The sequence below is a fragment of the Hyperoodon ampullatus genome (assembly GCF_949752795.1).
Source record: "Hyperoodon ampullatus genome assembly, chromosome: 14".
In the NCBI taxonomy this organism is placed as follows: domain Eukaryota; kingdom Metazoa; phylum Chordata; class Mammalia; order Artiodactyla; family Ziphiidae; genus Hyperoodon; species Hyperoodon ampullatus.
The window spans coordinates 31,248,138-31,260,733 of NC_136927.1; the positions used below are offsets into that span (position 1 = coordinate 31,248,138).

General features: G+C 42.4%; 1 protein-coding gene across 4 annotated transcripts in view; it reads right to left on the reverse strand.

Moving 5' to 3' along the window:
• TXNDC11 (thioredoxin domain containing 11) overlaps positions 1 to 12,596 on the reverse strand; it is a gene marked incomplete at its 5' end in the record, with an annotated part of 66,156 nt that overhangs the window by 17,079 nt on the left and 36,481 nt on the right. For all 4 annotated transcript variants that reach the window (XM_079719375.1, XM_079719374.1, XM_079719373.1 and 1 more), the window contains 2 exons: positions 1,296 to 1,496; positions 3,567 to 3,679. In XM_079719375.1, the coding sequence (XP_079575501.1) occupies positions 1,296 to 1,496; positions 3,567 to 3,679 (314 nt within the window). The remainder of the gene's footprint in view (positions 1 to 1,295; positions 1,497 to 3,566; positions 3,680 to 12,596) is intronic.

Here is a 12,596-nt window from a genome sequence, read left to right on the forward strand (position 1 = left end):
ATCCAAGCACAACCCCCCAGAGGAACTGGGCTCCAGTCACAAAATACCACCCGACCCAGAAACCCGACATGCCCAAGCCAGACAAGACAGAACTCTCCAGGAGGAAACTTTAAAAGTTAAAGTAAAAATCCACAACCATGGCTAATACCTTGGTTGAAAACCCCACCTTTCCTACAAAGAGCTTTAAGGGCTCTTAATATTAGAGTGTCTTAGTAAAGAAAGAGTGTCTTAGTTCATAAAATAACTGTGTAGTGAAGATTTTCTAAAGAAATTAAGTCTTATTACTTCAAGTCCTCCCTAATCAGAGAATAAACAAAGCTATTTCATCCTCTCTTCTTTCCTCCTCTAAGCCATGGTAGCAGCATCCACTTAGAAGGCCCCCAGCAGAGATAATAACTTCAACAAAGAGGCTCCAAAGCAGCCAAGTGAGGGCTCTGGCCTGGCCTCCCGGTTCCCTCAGGAAAGAAGAATCCTGCCTCCCGGCTCCCTCAGGAAAGCAGGCCATCAGGCTCACGTGGAGGGCTTGGGAGAGGCAGCATCGAGGCAGCCTGGCCAGTGATTCACTGGCTGTCTGAAATTGGTTTTGGCCAATTAAGGGATCCTTGAGGGAAGGAAAAAATAAACCCCCAGTAAATCCAATTTAGCAATCCCACGCGCTCTCGGATGACTATTATTGCTCTAAGTGCCTCCGAACGATCCCATGTATAAACTCACACCCAGAGACAGTGAATGCACCAGATGAAGCAGAAGAGGCAGCAAGGAGGGGCTGACTCCTGATGGCGGTTGTCTCCGAAAACTGCTCTGTGAGACATGCAAGGTTTAGAAAAACATGGGATCCAAGGTCACCACCACCGCTGCTGGCTGCTGGGCTGAGAGTGGCCAGGGCCAACAGTGTGATCAAACCCCTGCGACAACAGCATCCCAAAGGCCACAATAAACCCTGCCTGTGTTGTCCATCCCCTCTGCCCCTCTCCCAGGCATCCGTCACCGCAGGAAGAGGGCCATCTGGTCCTTTTCCAGACAGGCACAGTTTGCCTTCCCTGTACCCTCCGACTCAGCCAGACCTGAGCAGCTGTCAGTAATGTGGCCAGAGAGGCTGTGGTGAATCCTACCCAAGGCACGGGCTCTCCTGCTCACTTACAGGAGAAAGGAGTAACGCCACAGAAATGCAGCAGCTGCTCCTGGTGGCCGCTTGGCGGCTAGGGGAAACTACTCTGATCGCGGAATGAGAAAAGGCTAAGTTAATCAGTTTCTCCGACTCCTTATGAGACACCTTTTACCATTATGACTCTTACCTCATCTATTAAAGGATGACTTTCGGCTAAGGGATTAAAAGGTATAAATACAAAAAGTGCTGGTCCCTTCTTCAGTTCATTGTTCAGCAGGAGACTCTTGCCGCCGTGTGGCCGCAGCCAGCGAAGGAGCGTCTCTCGGTTTTCTAAGGCCCACTTATAGATGTTCTCAGCTGTGTAGTTGATGACCTCCCTGGGAAAGACCTGGGAAGGACAAACGCACAGAGGATAAAAGGCAGGGCAGGATCAAAGCACATCCTCAGCCCCGTCCTCAACCCCACACTTCACAGGGGAGGAAAATGAGGCTCAGAGCAGTGACACGACCTGTCCCTGCCTGTGCAGCTAAACCCTGGCTCTACTTCTCCAGACAGAGCGCTTCCTCACAAGCAGCTCGGAAAAGCAAAAGCAGCTGTAAGAGGTGACTTCCATATCATGTGGTTCATCTTTTTCCCTTTAGACAACTCGTCTATCAACAAATAAGTCTCCCTGCCTGCTGCTGGCAACAATGACCTCTACCACCCTGCGCAAAGGGAGCTCTAAGGGAACAGAAATGATGGAGTCAAGGATAATTTTTACCTTGGTAAAATCATGTTTAACTTGGTCCCTGGGGACCCTCTGTTAGGGCAGAAGTTTGCATCTGCCTTGCTCACATGTACCCCCAGTGACTAGAACACCTGGCACAGAGCAGGAACTCAACAAATATTTGCATGAATCCATGAGTGACCTAGAACTTGTACAAGGCCACAGATCACATTGTATGTGTACAGAATGAAGGAGAGATACACCTAGATTTTTTGCTTTGTTTTCCTATAATAATCAAGAGTATGTCAACACAAAATTATGTTTGAAATTCCAGTGATATAAATCACTGGGTTTCAAACAAAACTCCCCACAGAATGCTTTGGAGAGTTCCACAAAATGAGGTATTTTACACTCCCCAAAATAGAGGTTTAAATTGGCTTACAACAAAGATGTCCACTGCTTTTATTTTTTAAAAATACTGGTATCCCAGTATTATTTCATTTGCTAAAAGGAATTCTGCTGCTACACCAACCAACCAACCTTAAAAACTATGGAATTGATGCAGTAAACCCAATATCTTTTTCGGTATCATTCTCAGTCCTACCTTCTTTTCTCCGTCTATTTTAAATTTCTTCCTCAGTACCCTTTACTATACATAAACATGATATGTTGGTTGTATAGCATGCTACAAAGGAAGGATGAAGGAAAATGATAGCAAAGGCAGATGAAGTCAAAAGAAGCTTAGACAGAGAAACAAGGAGAGCAGGTGGGTGGTGGGAGAAACCATCACAGCAGTGATTCCCAAAGTGGGATGGTGGGAGTCTGAAAAAATATAATCAACATTTCTATCTGGAAAACACAGAAATACATTTGACTTTGGGAATATAAACTGCGAGAAGTAAAGCCATCTGGGATATAGAGATATGCAGAAGCCAGGGTGACTGGCACTGACGGTGCCCCCCAGGAGGGTCTAACAGCATAAGGCCTGCACACTGAGCCAAGGGGAGCATGGGATTAAAGGGCTGGGCACACTGGGTACAGGAGATCTGGTCTTCACTCGACCTGTAAGTCACTGATACCATCAATGAAGTCAGAGAGAGAAAATACTGAAGAAAAATAAACTCAGTGCTGGGACTGAGGAAGTAGCAATAAACAGAGCAGAAGCACAGGACTAAGGATACAGGTCAGAAGCTCAGAAATAGCTGAGTTGGGGCTGGTCCACCAGAAGGCAAATAAAATCAGGGAACAAAGACAACAATGGAAAACGAGGCTCTCTGGGGCGGAAAGCCAACAACTTCTCACTGTGACTTGACAAGAACTTCAAAATCCATTTCATCAGCTAAAGGAGAAAAGCATGTCACATTTCTACTCTTGATAAATGGAACAAATGAACAAAGAACATTGTCCAAAGGAAGCTTAACCTCTGAGAACATGGGCCCAGAGTAACACTTCTCCAACAGAGTAACTCTGTAATTTCATCCAAGAAGGAAAACTAACAAGGCTGTATCAAAATCTAAGAATATAAACAGAATTTCTAGATGTTAAAACCAAGAGCCCTCTAATGCATGAGTTCTAAACCAGGGGCATGGGCTCTACAGAGGGGCTGTAGGGACTCTCAGTTTGCAATATAAAATCATGTGCACTCTCCTAGAGAGAGTATCCATAGATTTTATCCAATTCTCAAAGAAGTCTGTGATCCAAACAAGGTTAAGAACCACTGCGCTAATATAAACGTGATTTCAAAATACTTACAAGTGATGTGTTGAAATGTCTATGTAAATACACACTTCCAGAGTGTACTAAGGATACCAGTTTCGCAAGATGTTTATTTGTGATAACCCCAAATCGTACTGTTCCTAGGTAATCTGAAACAGAAAATTTTCCTTTATTAAAAAGAAAAAGCCTATGCCTTAAAACAACCACAAAACCCAGTGATCAAATCCTGACGCACAAATTCCCCAGAGCAAAGCTCTTTTTGGGCACCTAGCCTAGACAGAAAAGGAGAAGACGAAGAAACAACCTCCTGAAACAGACCTCATGTCTACCCCTGCACACCTGTCTCTGACAAGCAGTTGCACTGTGTCCGTCCGTGTCCCCCCGACTCACTAGCCCCACCTGGGAGCCCAGGCACATGCTGTTCTGTCTGGACACTTCCACGGCCAATTCCTTCTCATCATTCAGATCTCAGCTCTGACCCCACCTTCTCTGAGAAGCCCTCCCTGACCACCCGCCTCCGGGCAAACACTCAGAGGATGGTCCGGAAGGGGAAACTGGGGCTCCCTCCTGACTCAGGTCCTCTCTCTACCATTACTCTAATTTTTTTTTTTTTTTTGCGGTACGCAGGCCTCTCACTGTTGTGGCCTCTCCCGCTGAGGAGCACAGGCTCCGGACGCGCAGGCTCAGCGGCCATGGCTCACGGGCCCAGCCGCTCCGCGGCATGTGGGATCCTCCCGGACCGGGGCACGAACCCGTGTCCCCTGCATCGGCAGGCAGACTCTCAACCACTGCACCACCAGGGAAGCCCTACTCTAATTTTTTAATAGCACTTATTAACAGGTACATAATCCTACTGATTTATTTAGATTTTCTTTGGTCCAACTTCCTCTTAAGTTCTGTGAAATTAGAAACCTTGTTTATTGCTGTTACCCCAGCACCTAAAGCAGTGTCTGGGCATATGCATATTGATCTCTTGATTAATAAATATTAGTTAAATGAATCAATCTAGCATATATAGTAACTCATATAAATTAGTAAGAAAAAGAAAGCAGTTAAAAATGGACAAATCACAGAAAAGGAAATGTAAAAGGCTAAAAATACACTCAACCTCACTATTTCAGAGGAAAGCAAGCAAATGAGAACAAAATGCCACTTTTCACCTTCAAAATGTCCCAAATTTGAGACACAGGAAATATCAAATATTGATGACCAGAAGAGAAACAAGTACTCTGATGCAAAGCTGGTGGAAAGGGTAAAATGGCAGCCGCTTGGGAGAGCAATCTGCTGTAGTGATCACAGTGGGACAGGGACACAGCCTGCAGCCCCACAGCTCCACTTCTTAGTGTCTACACATGTGCACCAAGAGACATACAAGGACAGTCACCAAGAAATACTCTGCAGCTGTTAAAAACAGTGGGGCAGGGCTATCTATACAACATGAATAGATTTTCTAAGACACATATGAGTAAAAAAGCAAGCTGAAGAAAGATAAAGTATACCTTTTATGTGGAAAAAAGCATCACACATAAAATGTTTTCCCCTACAGGCACATATGCTTAGAAATGTATACAGAATCTGAAAGGATAATAAAAATTGTTTCGTGTTGGGGGATGGAGATCAAAGGGGACTTTATCCTTAGGTGTGAAGCTTTCTTCCCCCCCGCCAAGGAGTATATTTAATGTAATATTTGTGTGATTAGGAACTGACTAAAATGTCTAGTATTAAAGGAGGCGGATAAGACGGTGTAGGAAAAGGTGCATTCTTTCCTATCCCCTTTCTGCTTTATTAGCAAACGTTAAATAAAATACCAGTTAAACTTTAAATGCTACCAACTGAAATCTAAGTAGTTAAAATATGAAGGTGCTAAACACACGAAGTTTCTAGCTTAACCACACGGCCCACCTTCCAGCAGTGGTGGCTCCTCAGAGGAGGAATGGCTGTTGAGGATGAGGTGAGAGTGACCGTGTCCCTAACAGCGGCTGGACAATCTAGCACAAACCTGATGAGTTTAAAATGGCACAAAACCAAAGAAACACAAGAAGAGTAAATCAGAAATGGGGCTTCCCTGGTGGCACAGTGGCTAAGACTCCACGCTCCCAATGCAGGGGCCCCAGGTTCAATCCCTGGTCGGGGAACTGGATCCCGCATGCCACAACAAAGATCCCATGCATCGCAATTCTAAGACCTGGCACAGCCAAATAAAAATAAGTAAATAAATAAATATTAAAGAAAAAAAAGAATAAACCAGAAATGACAGAAATGGCTTACTTGGCAGAAATGGCTTGGGTGGCAAAGGAGGGGTGGGTAATGGGAACTGGAGAACAGGCGTGAGGCAGCCTGACCTTCCTCTGAGTATCAGAACCACAGCAAAGCTCACAGCCTTCACACACTCAAAAATTAAGATCATGATACCAACCAGCATGTGTGGGGATCCAGTGGGGAACACAAGCACTAACAAACCTACCTAGCTGTACTGCAAATGCATCACACCTCAATGAAGGGGTGGTGAGTGGGGAGAAAGAACTGAACCAGAAGAGAACAGCAAACGGTATCTTGACTGAATACTGTAAAACTAAAGACGATGAGAGCCAGGCTTCTCAGGGCAGGAGAAAAGTTACATACGAAGAGGGGAAAGCTAAAATCTGCGGTTTTAGATTGGAATCAGAAGAAATTAGTATAAACTTACGACCTTTCGTATAACCTTATGACTTATGACACAGATAACAGATATAGAACCATGGAGGCATGCATGTGTGTGGGTATAAATACGTATATGTCCTAGCTCTGTCTGCTGAAAGGGCCTAGAAGTAATGACACCTGATACTGAAGAGCATATCTTGTACCCAGATCTGGGTTTCTAAATGTCACTCTCCAATAAAAAGAAACCAGGGCTTCTTGGAGAAGAGGCTGATCCCAGAGCTGGGGCAAAGGAAGTACAAGATGAGCCTGAAACATCTTGTCAAGTCAGAATGAAAGATATGCTCATAAAAGGAGGGGGATATGTTCAAAGGACACAGGCGCCAACCCAAGATGCTCCTAATGGCCAAAGCCAGAACAATTTGAGCAACAAAATAAACAACGAGTATTTTTCAAAAGTGTCAATATCATGAAAGACAAGGAAAGAGTGAGGAATTGTTATAGGAGGAGACTAATTAAATGTGATGTGGGATCCCAGATCAGATCCTGGAACAGAAAACAGTCATTAGTGAAAACACTGGCAAAATTCAGTAACATCTACAGTTTAGTTAATAATCCTGTACCAATGTTAATTTCTTAGTTTTGGCAAAAGCACCCTAACAAATGGTTAAATAATATGTTAACAATGGGGGAAGCTAAGTGAAGGCAGGACATTAGGAAACTCCCTGTTCTATTCTTCCAACTTTTCTGCAAGCATAAAATTAGTTCAAAATTTAAATTTAAAAAAATGGCATAGGGCTTCCCTGGTGGCGCAGTGGTTGAGAGTCCGCCTGCCAATGCAGGGGACACGGGTTCGTGCCCCGGTCCGGGAGGATCCCACATGGCACGGAGTGGCTGGGCCCGTGAGCCATGGCCGCTGAGCCTGTGCGTCCAGAGCCTGTGCTCTGCAATGGGAGAGGCCACAACAGTGAGAGGCCCGCATACCGCAAAAAAAAAAAGGCATAACATATAAGTTCAGGTTCCAAAGCTGTCAGAAGAAAAAGCAGGACCCAAGAGAGGATATGAATTGGTAGAAGCAAAGACACCACTCTCCAGGAGAGGGCTAAATTTTGGTAGACTGGCATCGATAAAGAGAGGAGTGAAGGAAAAGCAGCCAGTAAGAAACTCATCTGATAGTCCGCCAAAGTCACCAACATGATTTATTGGAGCAGAGGAATAAGTAGTGACAGCTTGACTCAAAAGTTGAAAGGGGTCATTCAAAAACCTGTTTAACTGCATTAACAAGAATGGACAGCCGCCTGCACAGAGCAGATTCTAACACGCCCAAACACGTTACAATTTCAAAACTTTATTTTTTACAGAGAAACTTACAAAAATCACACATTTTAAAAGTTCCTGCATATAGTGGAAATCTTGTTGGAAGAAGCAGCTTAAGTTTGCAGTCCCATGTGTACAAGGAGTACATGAATTAGCAGAGGAAGTTTACAGTGTCAAAATGACACAAGAAAATAACACTTCTCATCTCCATATCCAGAACATTCTGTTAAGGAGGGCTCCAGGGCTTTCTATAATAGGGGCCTTTGTCATTTATAAAATGAGTAATTTTGTCCTAAAATTAATGAAGCTTTAATATTTTAATTAAGGTCTTTGAATGTGTTAATAATTAAAAATAAATTCAGGGCTTCCCTGGTGGCGCAGTGGTTGAGAGTCCGCCTGCCAATGCAGGGGACACGGGTTCGTGCCCCAGCCCGGGAAGATCCCACATGCCACGGAGCAGCTAGGCCCGTGAGCCATGGCCACTGAGCCTGCGCGTCCGGAGCCTGTGCTCCGCAACGGGAGAGGCCACAACAGTGAGAGGCCCGCGTACCGCAAAAAAAAAAAATAATAATAAAAAAATAAATAAATAAAAATAAATTCAGAATCATGCTCTCCCCTCCCCCAACAATGGCCCAACAATGGCATGATCCTATTCAGTTAATAATAATAATAATAATAAAATTTCCAAACTTGCACAAGCCTCTTAGATAGCCTCATCCACGAGAGGGCAGACAGCAGAAGAACTACAAACCTGCAGCCTGTGGAACAAAAACCACATTCACAGAAAGATAGACAAGATGAAAAGGCAGAGGGCTATGTACCAGATGAAGGAACAAGATAAAACCCCAGAAAAACAACTTAATGAAGTAGAGATAGGCAACTTTCCAGAAAAAGAACTCAGAATAATGATAGTAAAGATGATCCAGGATCTCAGAAAAAGAATGGAGGCAAAGATCGAGAAGATGCAAGAAATGTTTAACAAAGACCTAGAAGAATTAAAAAACAAACAAACAGAGATAAACAATACAATAACTGAAATGAAAACTACACTAGAAGGAATCAATAGCAGAATAACAGGCAGAAGAACGGATAAGTGACCTGGAAGACAGAATGGTGGAATTCACTGCTGCAGAACAGAATAAAGAAAAAAGAATGAAAAGAAATGAAGACAGCCTAAGAGACCTCTGAGACAACATTAAACGCAAAAACATTCGCATTATAGGGGTCCCAGAAGGAGAAGAGAGAAAGGACCCATGAAAATATTTGAAGAGATTATAGTCGAAAACTTCCCTAACATGGGAAAGGAAATAGCCACCCAAATCCAGGAAGTGCAGAGTCCCATACAGGATAAACCCAAGGAGAAACACGCTGAGACACATAGTAATCAAACTGGCAAAAATTAAAGACAAAGAAACATTATTGAAAGCAGCAAGGAAAAAATGGCAAATAACATACAAGGGAACTCCCATAAGGTTAACAGCTGTTTTCTCAGCAGAAACCCTACAAGCTAGAAGGGAGTGGCATGATATACTTAAAGTGATGAAAGGGAAGAACCTACAACCAAGATTACTCCACCGGCAAGGATCTCATTCAGATGCGATGGAGAAATCAAAGGCTTTACAGACAAGCGAAAGCTAAGAGAGTTCAGCACCACCAAAACAGCTCCACAACAAATGCTAAAGGGACCTCTCTCTTTAAGTGGGAAACAAGAGAAGAAAAGGACCTACAAAAACAAACCCAAAACAATTAAGAAACTGGTAATAGGAACATACATATTGATAATTACCTTAAACGTGAATGGATTAAATGCTCCAACCAAAAGACACAGGCTTGCTGAATGGTTACAAAAACAAGACCCGGGCTTCCCTGGTGGCGCAGTGGTTGAGAGTCCGCCTGTCGATGCAGGGGACGCAGGTTCGTGCCCTGGTCTGGGAGGATCCCACATGCCGCGGAGCCACTGGGCCCGTGAGCCATGGCCGCTGAGCCTGTGCATCCGGAGCCTGTGCACCGCAACGGGAGAGGCCACAGCAGTGAGGGGCCCGCGTACCGCAAAAAAAAAAACAAAAAAAAAACAAAAAAACAAGACCCATATATATGCTGTCTACAAGAGACCCACTTCAGACCTAGGGACACATACAGACTGAAAGTGAGGGGATAGAAAAAGATATTCCATGCAAATGGCAATCAAAAGAAAGCTAGAGTAGCAATACTAATATCCGAGAAAATAGACTTTAAAATAAAGAATGTTACAAGAGACAAGGAAGGACACTACATAATGATCAAGGGATCAATCCAAGAAGATATAACAATTATAAATATATATGCACCCAACATAGGAGCACCTCAATACATAAGGCAACTGCTAACAGCTATAAAAGAGGAAATCAACAGTAACACAATAATAGTGGGAGACTTTAATAACACCCCACTTACACCAATGGACAGATCATCCAAACAGAAAATTAATAAGGAAAGACAAGCTTTAAATGACACAATAGACCAGATAGATTTAATTGATATTTATAGGACATTCCATCCAAAAACAGCAGATTACACTTTCTTCTCAAGTGCACACGGAACATTCTCCAGGATAGATCACATCTTGGGTCACAAATCAAGCCTCAGTAAATTTAAGAAAACTGAAATCATATCAAGCATCTTTTCTGACCACAATGCTATGAGACTAGAAATGAATTACAGGGGAAAAAATGTAAAAAACACAAACACATGGAGGCTAAACAATATGTTACTAAATAACCAAGAGATCACTGAAGAAATCAAAGAGGAAATCAAAAAATACCTAGAGACAAATGAAAATGAAAACACAACGATCCAAAACCTATGGGATGCAGCAAAAGCAGTACTAAGAGGGAAGTTTATAGCTATACAAGCCTACCTCAAGAAACAAGAAAAATCTCAAATAAACAATCTAACCTTGCACTTAAAGGAACTAGAGAAAGAAGAACAAACAAAACCCAAAGTTAGCAGAAGGAAAGAAATCATAAAGATCAGAGCAGAAATAAATGAAATAGAAACAAAGAAAACAATAGCAAAGATAAATAAAACTAAAAGTTGGTTCTTTGAGAAGATAAACAAAATTGATAAACCATTAGCCAAACTCATCAAGAGGGGGAGGACTCAAATCAATAAAATTAGAAATGAAAAAGGAGAAGTTACAACAGACACCACAGAAATACAAACCATCCTAAGAGACTACTACAAGCAACTCTATGCCAATAAAATGGACAACCTGGAAGAAATGGACAAATTCTTAGAAAGGTATAACCTTCCAAGACTGAACCAGGAAAAAATAGAAAATATGAACAGACCAATCATAAGTAATGAAATTGAAACTGTGATTAAACATCTTCCAACAAACAAAAGCCCAGGACCAGATGGCTTCACAGGTGAATTCTATCAAACCTTTAGAGAAGCGCTAACACCCATCCTTCTCAAACTCTTCCAAAAAACTTCAGAGGAAGGAACACTCCCAAACTCATTCTATGAGGCCACCATCACCCTGATACCAAAACCAGACAAAGATACTACAAAAAAAGAAAATTACAGACCAATATCACTGATGAACATAGATGCAAAAATCCTCAACAAAATACTAGCAAACAGAATCCAACAACACATTAAAAGATCATACACCATGATCAAGTGGGATTTATCCCAGGGATGCAAGGATTCTTCAATATATGCAAATCAATCAATGTGATAAACTATATTAACAAATTGAAGAACAAAAATCATATGATCATCTCAATAGATGCAGAAAAAGCTTTTGACAAAATTCAACACCCATTTATGACAAAAACTCTCCAGAAAGTGGGCAAAGAGGGAACCTACCTCAACATAATAAAGAAAAAAAAAATCTCAATAAACTGTTAGCCAGGTAACTGGCCAGTTATAGTCTCTATAAACCATCCAGTGCAAGGTGTCAGAAAGACACCTGCAAGATGTAACAACATCTTGAAAGAACATCTGGGTGAAGGCAGTAGTTACTGAGCAGTTTCTGCAGCTGGTCACACAGACACTAAGTAGGTCAAGGTGACCACAGCATGAAGACTGCCGCCTGCTACAAAAGGTGCTGAGTCCTTGGCCCTGTGTCCCTCAGCTACAAGGCAACCCACTGCACACACAGCCACCACTAGGCTCCCCATGAGACGTGGGGTGAGCAGAATGAATATCATGCTGATTCACTGTTTGTGTGCTTTGAGTAACAAACAGCCTTTCTTTGATCCATTAAACATTGTCTACTTTTAGCATGTATTGTAGGTTTACCCTTTGCTATCTTTTATGAGGCTAGGGTTCTTTTCTGCCACTAACAGAATGCTCTACCCCTGCTTCCCACGCCCCCATAGGTGGAGCTTCTGCTGACCCTCTTGTACCGTCCACACACCACTGTCACCATTTACCTCATGGCAACCACCAAGGATGCATCGAGAATGGAAAGATCTGAAATTCCATCTGGTTTCCATTCAGATTCATCTGGCTCACTTGTGACCTTTCTGGTGTGCAATCAGGTTTTTTGTTTTTGGCCACTGCCTAATGTTTTAATATCAGACTACTTTATTTTGCTTAAAACCATTGCTTTAAATTCAATTTTTAATATTAAAACTTCAGTTCAGTATTAAGGTAAAGCAAACACATTCTGAGGCAAGACCTCAGTGAGGCAAAATATTAAAATTCTCAAACATTCCAGAAAGAACAAGAATTCGTTTCTTTTGTTAGCAAAAGAGAATAGTTTTTTTTATTGAAGTATAGTTGATTTACAATATTGTATAAGTTTCAAGTGTAGAGCAAAGTGATTCAGATATGTACATATGTATATGTATATATTTCAGATTATTTTCCACTAATAGGTTTTTAACCGTGCTTTAAAGTTAATAATAAAGGGTCCTGCCAGAAGCAAAGCTACACAGTTCGCACTCAGCAACTACCAGATTACCAAGACTACCAGGAGGACACTCTGAAGCATTAACTCAAGGATGTGCCTGCAGGAAGGAGACTCAGTATCTTGGGAAATAACTGTTTCCCCCGGGATACTTGGATAATGAGGCCTAGGCCCTGAGTGCACTGTCCTATGTCATAGCCATTAACCATATG